Genomic DNA, 12,443 nt, shown 5'->3' with positions numbered 1-12,443 from the left:
AGTGCAGTGTTTAATATCAGCAGTTAGTGTCTAAACAGAAATGGGAGTTACAGTATAGCTACTGAATCTTGATCGTGGCCACACCATCCTTTCCTTTTCAGTTTGCACCATTATCAGGAAATTGAACCCATAATTCACATCTCTGGAGCTTTCTTCTGTTTTAACCAAGGTCACAAACCCCCCCAAAAAGCTTAACCCAGACACCTGCACTCCAACAAGAACCCTTTAACGAACAGAGCCAAAAAGAGAGTTGTGCCACAGTTGACAACTAATTATTTTGTCTGTGTGCTGATGTGCATGTCTACACCCATGCAATAATAAAATTGTCGGTGAAAATTAATGGATTTATCGAGCTTTTGCATTTTTCTTCCTGGTGATTGGAAAGTAATAACAGTACAGCACTGATAATTGTCTTTGGTATTGATGATAGAGTACCTTGCACAAGTATTTAATTTCTTGACCAGTTTTCTAACCTTAATAAATATCAATTTCTGCGCTGAAATTTTGTGCTCTGTGATATTTTTATTTCAGAGCACTGAAATTTTTTCTAATTATTTATTTAATCTTCTTAAGGCTCACACGAAAATGTAATCTGTGGCTTAAAGGAAAAACAGTGTTTCTGTTAAAATCGTGGTTTTCTGTGACATAGCAGCAGAATGACTTATTTCTTTAGTAAATATCAGTGTGAAAACAAAGAAAATGTTTTTTAGTAACATGTATAAATACTGTCACATGTAGTGAAAGCTAGTAGAATTTTTTGCAGCTTTTGCAGTTATTACAATAAGCTTCAGGAAGAAGTAAAAGTGCAAGATAGAAAATATTAGCAAATACAAATAGTGATTTCCTTCTGAAATGGTTCAGGAAACCAGCTGTTATTAAAAATAATATATATGGAACCTTTTAAGTAGCAATAAAAACACAACTATAGAGCATTAAGTTGTGTAGCAATCAATAAAGCCTATCCATTAAAACAGAGAGCTCTATAGTTGTGTTTAGTGTCTTCTACTTAGCAGCATCCTCAATATGTTCTAGTTATCTTTATTCTTTATTTAATATTATTTTTAATAATCGTTGGTCTCCTGCTCTATTTTTATAGTGTCCATTTCCCAGCAAGACTCCCATAATTATATGAATTGAGCGGTTTCTCTAATCAGTATTTTTCTATATTTGCCAATTTAACACACAGTGGTAATGTGCTGCAGTAGTAGAATGAACATCCTACTATTTTAGCCTGTGCCTGGAAGCTGCATGTGTGGAGTTTGTACATTCCCAGTCACTATATATGCACGGAGTTTTGTTTTCAATATGTTGTTTTTCGTCCCATATCGATGTGCATATGAGGTTTAGTCTACACTATTTCTGTGTGAGTAAGTAGTCTTTGATAGATTGGTGTCCTGACCAGGGTTGAGTACTTCTGCCAGGATAGACTCCAGATCCCTGTCATCCTAAATCTGATTAAGCAAGTTAAAAAAGTATATGAACACTTTTGTATGTAAATATGAGAATGTTCTGTGCGTATATTTAAATGTGTTCAAAATTTCAAGCATCAGTGTTCTTTTCAGTTGATGGGACGCAATGTTTAGAAATGAAAAAAAAAAGCTATTATCAATAAGGAAAACCAATTTAAAAAAGTATACAAAGGACCAGTACTTTAAGCAAATGACCTGTTAAAAAAAAAAATCAAATAAAATAGACCGCTACTCAATCCCTGTTATAATGTCATAGTGTTGTGCAGGGCCTGCTTACCCAGTGGAATTTAAATCTAACTTAAGCTCAAAGCTAACCCTGGGCTTAAGACATGGATTGAAATAGGGGCTCCTATTCTTGAACAGTGCCAGTGGTATATATAAATATTTTATGAATCTAAAGTGGATTCAGTTTGGTAAATAAATTTCATATTGAAATGATGGGGACCTTGGACTGTTTATACCAAGTGGCTACCTTCATAGCCAGCTTCCTACATATTTTGGAGAACTTTGTTTGAAATTGGAGGAGTGAAGTACTAAGGTTTAAATGCTGAAGCCTACCACTCTTATCAAATTCAGAATATGTGCTCTTGGCTTTGCTCACATCTCACTGCCTCTTATTCATATTAAATGTGTATGCATATATATATATATATACACATACACATACATACACGTGGGCTGGAATATATCCACAAACAACTACCGAAATATTTTCTTTATAAATGAGACACACAAGCATGTTTCTGCTAATCACATCTACATATTCTTCCTTGCACAATTCTTTAAACTGTCCTTCTTATTTAGTAACTTTCCTTTTTTGGGTATTACAGTGGGTTAAGGAAATCGCCAGTGGCCACAGGGCTGAAATTGTTACTGATAGAAAAAGTTCTGTCAGTGGTTAAGGCCAAGTGAGAGTGGCAGACTGGACACATGTAAAATTTGTAGCTAAAGCAAAATACATCCATCTATGTATGTATTAACATGCAGCATCATCATATGGCACCTGATCACATAAAATGGTGTAAACTTGCTGGAGATGGATCATACAGTCCACATTTGGAGTGAGTCACAAAACCGATAGTGTTCACATTTATTAAAAATGGAAATGCAACCATACTTTCTATCCACATGCAACAATCAAGTAAGTGGAAAAGACAAAAAAGTTGTGTAGGACGGTGGCAGCACTTGGGTAAACTCTGAAAAGATGGCTAGCCCTGACACCTGGGTGCCTTTAAGTGAGGTGTAGTGGGTGAAGTTAAGCTACCAATCCTATTCCTAATTCTGTCACAGCTTTAGCATCATACAAAAACACTTTATGGCAGACTGGCATGTCACTTTGTTTTCACTTTTTCTTGTTTGATCATTATAAGCTGCCAGTTTCCATTCTAATTTGTGGTTAGTAGCTGCAACACACACAGTATTACACAAATAAATGTGAGTGGACACTGGAGACACATTTTAATGCAGGTATAAATGTAAACTGACTAAATTATATTTGGATATAATCTTTATATGAAATGCATGTTAAAGGGCGGGGGGGTCCTTTTGAAAACCAACAGTCACTACAGGCTATATATGACACATTTTGATAATTGATGAAGTGGACCCGGTTCTAAAACATTAAAATATAAATTATAGAATTATCTCGTAGGTGAGAATGCAGAAAATACTGAAAAAGGGTTGGTAAGATGCATTTTCCAGTCATCTTGTTTATAAGTGTTGTCTCTTCTTTTCAGGACCCAGTGAAAGATGGAGAAGCTAAAATTAAAGCTGACTATGCTCAACTACTTGAAGACATGCAGAATGGTTTCCGCAGCCTGGAAGATTAGAAAAGTCCTCCAACATCAGATGCTTACAGTGTCCCGTTCCCAGCTCTTTCCTAACACACACAATTGTGCTCCGTTATTGTTGTTGTGTTTTATCCCCTCTATAGCTCTTAAACCAGTTCTACATTCCTGTTTTGTGAAAGATTATGTTTTATGTTTTTTTTTTATATATTTGTTTTTGGTCAAGCTTGATGTCTGAACTTGAAATGCTTTTAAAACCCATGTATTGCCAGTTCTCTTTCAACTGATATGGCAGGGCTCATTGAGGCCAAGGGCCATTTTGGCTCCTTTAGTATGGATTGATCCTGTGAAGCTGATTTCTTCACCAAGTAAAATGGTTCTTGGAAACAAGCATTTTCTGACATCAAGCTTGTAACATGCTTTAATTTGTTATCCTCTATCAGTGTACTTTTATTCAGAAGATTTGTCTGAGGTGTGACAATTCATTGTGGAAGCCAAGTCGGGGACCAAGTCAGACACACAGCAAAGACACACCCAGACTCCTCTGCACGCACTGCTTTACTGAAATGTCCAGAAAAGCAGACCAGGCTGAATCATGGACCTGCACTCTACCTTCCAGTTTGACATGGTGGTGATTTTTTTTTTTTAAATCATCATCTTATTACTCTCAATGATTTTGATTCTCACACATTGGGGTGTATTTATTATTGTTCCTAAAAACAAAACTGAGTTTTGTTTTTCAGACAAGGGATGCAACATTTGTGTATTTATTGCAGGCAGCTCTCGGAAACCTGCGTCTAGTGAGACAATGTTTTTTTTTCCCATTTAATTGTATTTGATGTGTCTGAATGCATTGCACAGGATGTGCACGTTTTCATGTCCTTTCTGTGGTAAATGTGTACATTTGTTCAAGTTCCAAAGAATAAAGTGTAAAAAAAAAAAAGTAAGCTTCTTCTTTGTCTCAAATCTGCAAAAACAGTCATTATATTATTTTTCTTTCTTCATTAGTTATAAAGTGTAGATTTTACTTTTGTGAAATGCTTCCATCCTATTTGCTTGCATGTGTGACACTGGAATGTAGCTGCTGATAACCATTGCGGGAATGCTTTTGTGCCTTTCAGGGAGAGCCAGATAACACCAAACGAAGACCAAAAAACCATGTGGCAGGCCATCACATCACCTGCATCAACACTTTTGCCAGTTAGAGAGATGTGGCACCGTCTGTGACACAAGGGTAAACACACAGGCAGCAGCCAATCATGGTGTGACAAAAGATGAAGATGACCACCTGATTAGTACTTTGGTATGATATAACAAACATTTTCGATATGTAAACTGCCAAAACAGAGGCTGTAGTGGTATGAGGTGCCACCAGATTTGATTTTATTTTAGGATCTGTACAATGAGAGGTTGAGTGTATTCTATCAGCAATTGGCATGTCTCTTGTGGCAGGTCTAATTAATTTTTGACCATACACTGATGCCATTTTCTATGATTTCATATGTAGTATCAGCCCTAGTATCTTCCTGCAAGTATGTAGCATCAATAGATCTGTCAGTTATTTATGTGGGACATTTTTTTTATGTTTTCTGGTGGCATCTCATACCATTTTGGCCTCTGCTGTTTTTCGGTGCTTTTACATACACTGAAGCACTGAACACAAAAGCAGTTTTACCAGAGGAACTGACTTTTGGTTTTCTTTTTCAATGTTTTTCATCCATTGGAACAATCCAAATTTGTTGGTCAAGAGAAAGAACAATGGATTTCAATAGAAACATGTACAAAGAATATTAAGTCATTTTTATAGATAATTGATATTATGCCTACTTCATACCCTCTCTAAATTATTAAAACCCCAAAGCAGTATTTGAACAGTGCTTGGTTGCATGTCCCACAGGACACCTGTTGACACTTGACCACAGCATATCAACTGACAGCATGGTTTTACCAGATATTAACAACACTTATTCTGGACCCATAAAATGAGTTCAGTAGTGTAAGTGTCCAAATACACATTTTCAAAAATTGGGTCATGTTGAGTTTGTACCCCTAATTATGCTATGAAACACCCATCCTGATATACTAACACAGTTAACTGTGAAAGAGTGCACTAAACTGTGAGTTTTCCTTCAAAGTGGTCTCTTTATGTGTTCCTGCTTTCCGTCAGTTTTGGTTCTTCTAAAACAAAGTTCTCCTTGAGAAAGATGTAGAAGGCAGGCATTCATCTGTAATGTATCCATTTTTCTATCTTTAGTTGACTTGAAGCTGTTTTGAAAGCAGGAACAGTTATTATGGACTTATTCACTTCATCAAAGATCCATCCATTTTCCAGCCCATTGAATCCGAACGCAAGGTCACAGGGCGCAAGGCAGGAACCAATCCCGGTCAAGGCGCCAACCCACCGCAGGACACACACACCCACACCTACACACACTAGGGATAATTTAGAATCGCCAATCCACCTAACCTGCATGTCTTTGGTCTGTGGTAGGAAACTGGAGTACCTGGAGGAAACTCATACAAACACGTGGAGAACATGCAAACTCCACGCAGGGAGGACATGGGAAGTGAACCCGGGTCTCCTAACTGTAAGGCAGCAGTGGTACCACTGCGCCACCATGCCGCCCTTCATCAAAGATGGATTTCACTTATTTGTTTATAGAAATGTTTTTGTAGGAATGAGTCAGATCTGAAAATACCAGTGATAATAGAATGTAAAGTACAGTAGTGATGAACGAAATGGGGAAGTTTCAGTCTGCATATGGTTTCATGAAACTGGCATTAAAATTGATTTTGAAATTGTGAAATGTAAAACCCACTAAAGAGGTTTTAGGTGTTCAAAAGGTTTTTTTTCGGGGGGTAAAAAAAAAAAACCAAAGAAATATCGCTTCCCTAAAGCCTCATTCATACTTCTGTGTTCTTTTCTGCAGCTGCGTAAAGCACATTATTCATACCACACCGGTAAAATCTGTTTTAATTATATCTCTTGTTCACATTACCACAGAGGGGTGCAGACCATTTTTAAAAACGTAAGATACAGTACTGCATATTTTCCACATGAAGACACACTAAATACACGGGAAGTTGCTGCAGCCAAACCTCTGCCTGCCACCACCTTATCTTAGTTGGAGAGGTCCACACTCCCAGTGTTTGTTTTCCTTTTTTTCCCCCATTTTCTTGCTAGTGATGTTTATTTAGTTATAGTGATAAGTGAACCATGTGCAGTTCACTTCACCACTAGTTTGACAAAATCACAGAAATGTTAGTGAACTTCACCAAGCTGTGCGAAATGCATTGAAGTCAATGGGGAAGGACGAACTGGACTATTTTTGAATGGACTATAATGGTGCAATGGTTGTTTAAGTGTCCCTGAGGGCTATGAAAGTGTCTGCCAAATATGCTAGACCAATTATAGTGACCAAATATGTAATCTGACCTGTAATGCACCAGTGCTAACCACTGCACTACTGTGCCAAACAATAAAAGATGCAGACAGAACAAATACCACGAACAAAATACAACAAATGGCCACAGACTGGCAATAAGTAATTAAAATATAGATGATTGCACTCACAGAGTTGCATTCTTGTGGACTGGATTGTTCCATTGTTTTCATTTTGTGTTTGCAACCCAATGATGGCCTCAAGAGCAATGATCTTTATAGTAAGCATGTCTCAAAGTTATGTTCATGGCTGCTGCAGCAGCTTTCTAATGTTGTGGGGCACTTGGAGGCAAAAAATGACTGCCAAAGCTGGCAGAATGGCAAATTTCTGAGAAAATATTCAGCCAACGAGATCATCAGCAAGCACAGCATATTTGCTGCAAAATACACTTTGGCAAACAGTGATTAGCACTATTTAAATACTAAATGACAGCCAGACATTTACAGAAATAATGCAGATAAACTCTTCCAGATAGGAACTGAAGGTCTTTCTTCTTTTGTAAAAGTGAAACCTGATTTACTTATTTATTTTTGTTTTTTGAAAAGCAAATCATTTTACACAAATCAATTTACTCATAACTACTTAACAGGACTTAAAATATATGATTTGTAAATGAATCCCAAAAAACGAGATAAAGTTTTGGGGATCCACCCCGTATATTTAAATAGAGTAGTCATCAGAGACTGATCTTTGGTCAGTTCTGGACAGTTTCAGAGAGTAGATGGAACGGTTTTATAAGAGGGAACAGGAAGGGCGTGTTGTAGGGTAGGAAGTCGTGTGACGTCATTAGAAGGGGCCTGAAGTGAAGTCAAGTAGGAATGAGGTGTTCAGTTGGTTTTGTCTTCTGTAGGTCTGTGGGAAGAGAAGGAAAGGCATGAGTGCTCAGAGCCAACCCCTGGAATGACGTCTCAACACCCTGATTCGAACCCTTTGACTGCTTCCCAAGCACATGTGTTTGACAGTTTTTAAAAATAATTTATAATGTCATATAGTTAAAAACTCAATGCAAATAGGCTTGTGGCAGGTAAAACAGTATTTACAAATGTACAACTCTCAGCTCAAATGATGTAAACATTGCATTGATATGCTATTGCTAATTTTTGCTTAAGGAGAACAACTGTTAGTCTTAGAAACATTTTAAACAGTCATTAGGTTGATTTCTGTGTGTAATAAATACTGAATACACTCTTATTTATGGTATTCATGATGGCTCATAGAGTTGGTGGACTTCTTTACTAGTCGGTTCATTTCTACATAAGCTAAGTGAATTTCTGATGTCCTTGCTTGCGTTTTTAGTTATGAAGATAAATAATCTGGTAGGACTTGAAATAGCAGGAAAACCGAGTTTACGCAAATCACTGATGTGACGGTGCGTTCACCAATACACTCATGCTTTACTGCCTTGTACTAGGGCTCTGTTTAGCCATTAAATCAAACAAATGATAAAGGAAAGTAAAATAATCCATAATCGAGACCGCACAGAATGTTTCTGTGTGATATTTAGCCTCTAAAAGTTTCCAGCTGTGTCGTCATTTTCTTGTGAAACTAATTTAAAGTAATAAGTGGGATCAAATGTACTAATTCCCTTTATAACTGAAAACACTTCAGTCATGTCTCCTCTTTAGTCTCCTTTTGCTGCAACTCTAAAGGCTGAGCTCTTTTAATCTTTCCACGTAACTCTTCCCCTATAGTCCTGGAATGACCTTTTTCTAGCATTGATAGATCATGTCTGTAGCCTGGAGCCCAAAACTGTATGCAGTATTCCAGAAAAGTCCTCACCAGTCTGTTATAAAACTTGAGCACAACCTCCTTGGACTTCCTACATGTAACACTTTACTTTTAATTGCATTAAATTATATGTGCCCAAGCTTATCTTCTGTCCTTGTCCCTCTGTAATGATTCAATTGTATTTTCATTATCTGCCTTCCACCTTCTTTGGTATCATCTGCAAACCTAACCAGCTTGTTACTTATATTCCTATCCAAATCATTTATGCATATTAAAAATAGCAGCAGCAGCCCCCACACTGACCTCTGTGGGACACCACTCTTAACATCACCCAATTCTGATGAGGTTCTTTGTAGCATCACTCTCTGCCTCATGTGTTTTAGCCAATTCTGCACCCTTTTACCCACAACACCCTGAACCCCCACCTCTTTGAGATTAACACTCAACCTCTTATATGGGACCTTATCAAATGCTTTCTGAAAATCAAGATAAATAATGTAAATCTCCCTGATTGTATCCTTTTGTTGGTTCTTCATATAAATTAATTCCAGCATGTCAGTAAAACATGACCTTCCCCGTCTGAACCTATGTTGACTATTCCCTAAAACTCATTACCATATGATACTCAATCTTTTCCCTAAAACTGTTATTCCTAGCATTGATAATACCCATGGTGAATAAGTGCAGAATAAGTATACCCCAAGCTAACAGAGTGAGCAAAAATGACACACAGTATCAGAATGCAGACCAGTTTGTGACACTGTCTAGGGTTAAGAAATGTTCTGTGAATGAACAGTGGCTGTGAGAATTGATGGTTACAAGTTTTGAAAGCTAAGCATATCGTATTTCCCCCCAAGTATTCACCTTAATAAAGAAAAAGTGTCTGTGTATCTGTCGTTCCAACAGATGGCACATCACAAACAATAACACTGCTTGTATAAATCCTGTACCAAATGGCATGTAACAGAGATATATGCATTACATTTTTTCATTCCAACAGATGGTGCATCATAAACATTTGTAGTAATGCATTGTCCATCAATCCATTATCCAACCCGCTATATCCTAACTACAGGGTCATGGGGGTCTGCTGGAGCCAATCCCAGCCGACACAGGGCACAAGGCAGGAAACAAACCCCGGGCAGGGCGCCAGCCCTCCGAAGGACACACACACACACACACACCAAGCACAATTTAGAATCGCCAATGCACCTAACCTGCATGTCTTTGGACTGTGGGAGGAAACCGGAGTGCCCTGAGGAAACCCACGCAGTCACAGGGAGAACATGCAAACTCCATGCAGAGAAGACCCGGGAAACGAACTCGGGTCTCCTAACTGTGAGGCAGCAGCGCTACCCACTGTGCCACCATGCCGCCGTAATGCATTGTACAGTATTACTACAAATGTTTCTGATGTGCCATTCGCTTGTATGAAAAATACAGCATGTTTAATTAATATGAGTAGCTGAATAGCGGTAAGGATACCTGGGTTCATGTCCCAACTTCTCCCTGCAGGGAGTTTACATGTTCTCCCCGTGTCTGTGTGGGATTCCTCCCACAGTCCAAAGACATGCAGGATAAGTGGATGGGCAATACTACATTTGACAATAGTGTACGGTTGGGGAATGTGTTTGCCCTACAATAGACTGGCACCCTGTCCAAGGTTTGTTCCTGCTTCGTGACCTATGCTGGCTGGGATGGGCCCCAGCACTGCCCGCAACCCTTTTTAGGACTAAGCGGATTAGAAAATGACAGATTGATTTTATTAATGCAGATGAAAAATGCAACACCTTTTATTACAAGTGTTTGTGATGTGCCATCTGTCAGAATGAAAAGTGCGATGCATTTTACAATTACAAATGTTTGTGATGTGCCATCTGTTGAAATGAGTAATGCAATGCATTTTATGATTACAATTTTTTGTGATGCACCATCTGTTGGAGTGATAAATATAATGTGTTTTATTATTGTATGCATTACAGAGTACATTACAGTAGATAGTGCATCACAAACGTCAATGCTGAGGTCTACTTTGATTACTTAGAGTTCAACCCATCATAGACAGGAAGCACAGCTAGTCTCTTTCTAAATAGGAAAGGTCTTTAATCCAAATCGAAAATTGTTGGAAGTGTCTTATAATACACAATAAAGCATCATTACATAATAATGATTAGATGAATGACACAGGGCCTTTACTTGAAGGAACAGTATTTAGACTGAGGTAGTGTTTTCAGACCTCCTTCATTTTCTGCACACATTATTGTGTTGTAGATTTAATTTTAAAAGGGTAAATTTTCCATTTTTTTCCTAATAATCTACACTCAATAACCTATTATGACAAAGTGAACGGACAAATTCAGGAAGGTTTGCAATTTTATTAAAACCAAAAACAAATCTCTTATTCATTTAAGTATTCAGATCATTTGCTGTGGCACTCCAAATTGTAGTCGGCTGCATCCCGCTTGTTTTATTTATACTTCAGATGTGTCTAGAACTTGACTGGACCCCACCAGTGGCAAACTGAATAGATTGGATGTCATTTATAAAAACACACACATCTGCGTATATAAGATCCTATAATTCACACTGCATGACAGGACAAAAGGCACATTGTGAACTTCAAGAACGTGCCTTAGACCTCTGTGATAAAATTGTGGTGATGTTTGGATCAAGGCCTGGGTATAAAAACGTTTCTAAAGCTTTGTGTGTTCCCAGGAGCACACTGGCCTGAATAATTGTGAAATGGAAAAAGTTTAGAACCAGTTGAGATCTTTCTAGGGTTGGTTGTCAATATCTGGCCAAAGTAAGTACCTGGGTAAGAAGGACCTGGGTCAGGGAAGTGACCAAGAACTCAATGGTCACTTTAAAAAGCTTCAGAAGTGCTTTGCTGAGACCAGTGAATCTGTCTATTGACCATCTCAGCAGCACTCCATCAGTCAGGTATTTATTATAGAGTGTCTAGATGTACACCATCACTGAGTAAAAGGCATATGATGGCATTTACTGGACTCTGAGAGCCTGAGAAAAAAGGCAATCTGGTCTGATGAGACAAAAATGTAATTGTTTTGGGCAGACCTCCAAACACTGTGTATGGCATAGTCCAGGCACTGTTCATTATCTGCCTAATACCACCCTTATGGTGAAGCATGGTAGAGGTGGCATCTTAATATGGGTGCTTCTCAGCGGCAGTAATAAGGAGACTGAAGAAAGGATGAATGCAGCCAAATATAGAGGGGGTCCTTGAAGAAAACCTCATCCAGAATGAACCCAACATCAAACTGGGACAATAGTTTACCTATCAAAACAACATAAACCTGAAATCTACAGTGAAGACAATACTGGAGTGGGTTAAGGACAAGTCTATGACAGCCCTTTAGTGGCCCAGACTTAACACCCATATGACATCTTTGGAGAGTCCTGAAGATGGCAGTTTACAGACACTTCCTATCCAGTTTAACAGAGTTGGAGCGAATGGAATAAACTGCCCAAATCTAGGTGGGCAAAGTGTGTAGAGACCTACCCGAGAAGATTGAAAGTTGTAACTTCCACAAAGTACTGAACAGAAGGTCTGAAAACTTTGATGAATGAGAGATTTCAGTTTTTGATTTTTAATACATTTGCAAACGCTTCTGAAAAACACTTTGTCACTGAGGGTAGATCGATGAGTTAAAAAGGCACAGTTAAGTAAAGTGTACAGAAAGTGAGTAAATGGGTCTGAATAGCATCTGAATCCATTGTAAACAGGATGTGAGGGTGAAATGTATGATTAACATTGAAGGATATACTTTAAATTGATTTTTTAATACTCAGGATTATTTATCGGAAATCAGAGTTGTGCACCTGGTATTTGAGTTAAAAGGAATACCTCGAATACATACAGTACAGTAACATTGCAATCTTGCAGTTCTCTCAAGAAGATTCCTGACTCTGCTTCCCACTTTTTTTTTTTATATTCCACTCCCTCTCATGACACCCCCTGCAGGACCATTGGCTGCTTTTCACAAGGGTCTCTCCAG

General features: G+C 38.2%; 1 protein-coding gene across 3 annotated transcripts in view; it reads left to right on the top strand.

Annotated features, from left to right (window-relative positions):
- Positions 1-4,199, top strand: part of atp6v1ab (ATPase H+ transporting V1 subunit Ab) — a 47,839-nt gene extending 43,640 nt beyond the window's left edge. For all 3 annotated transcript variants that reach the window (XM_039744101.1, XM_039744102.1, XM_039744103.1), the window contains exon 15: positions 3,206-4,199. In XM_039744101.1, coding sequence (XP_039600035.1) covers positions 3,206-3,298 — 93 coding nt within the window. In that variant the 3' untranslated portion in view covers positions 3,299-4,199. The remainder of the gene's footprint in view (positions 1-3,205) is intronic.
- The last annotated feature ends 8,244 nt before the right edge of the window (positions 4,200-12,443 follow it).

This window comes from Polypterus senegalus, chromosome 2 (assembly GCF_016835505.1).
Source record: "Polypterus senegalus isolate Bchr_013 chromosome 2, ASM1683550v1, whole genome shotgun sequence".
Classification (NCBI taxonomy): Eukaryota; Metazoa; Chordata; class Cladistia; order Polypteriformes; family Polypteridae; genus Polypterus; species Polypterus senegalus.
Note: the sequence above shows the minus strand (reverse complement) of the source record. Positions and strands in the feature narration are given on the sequence as shown.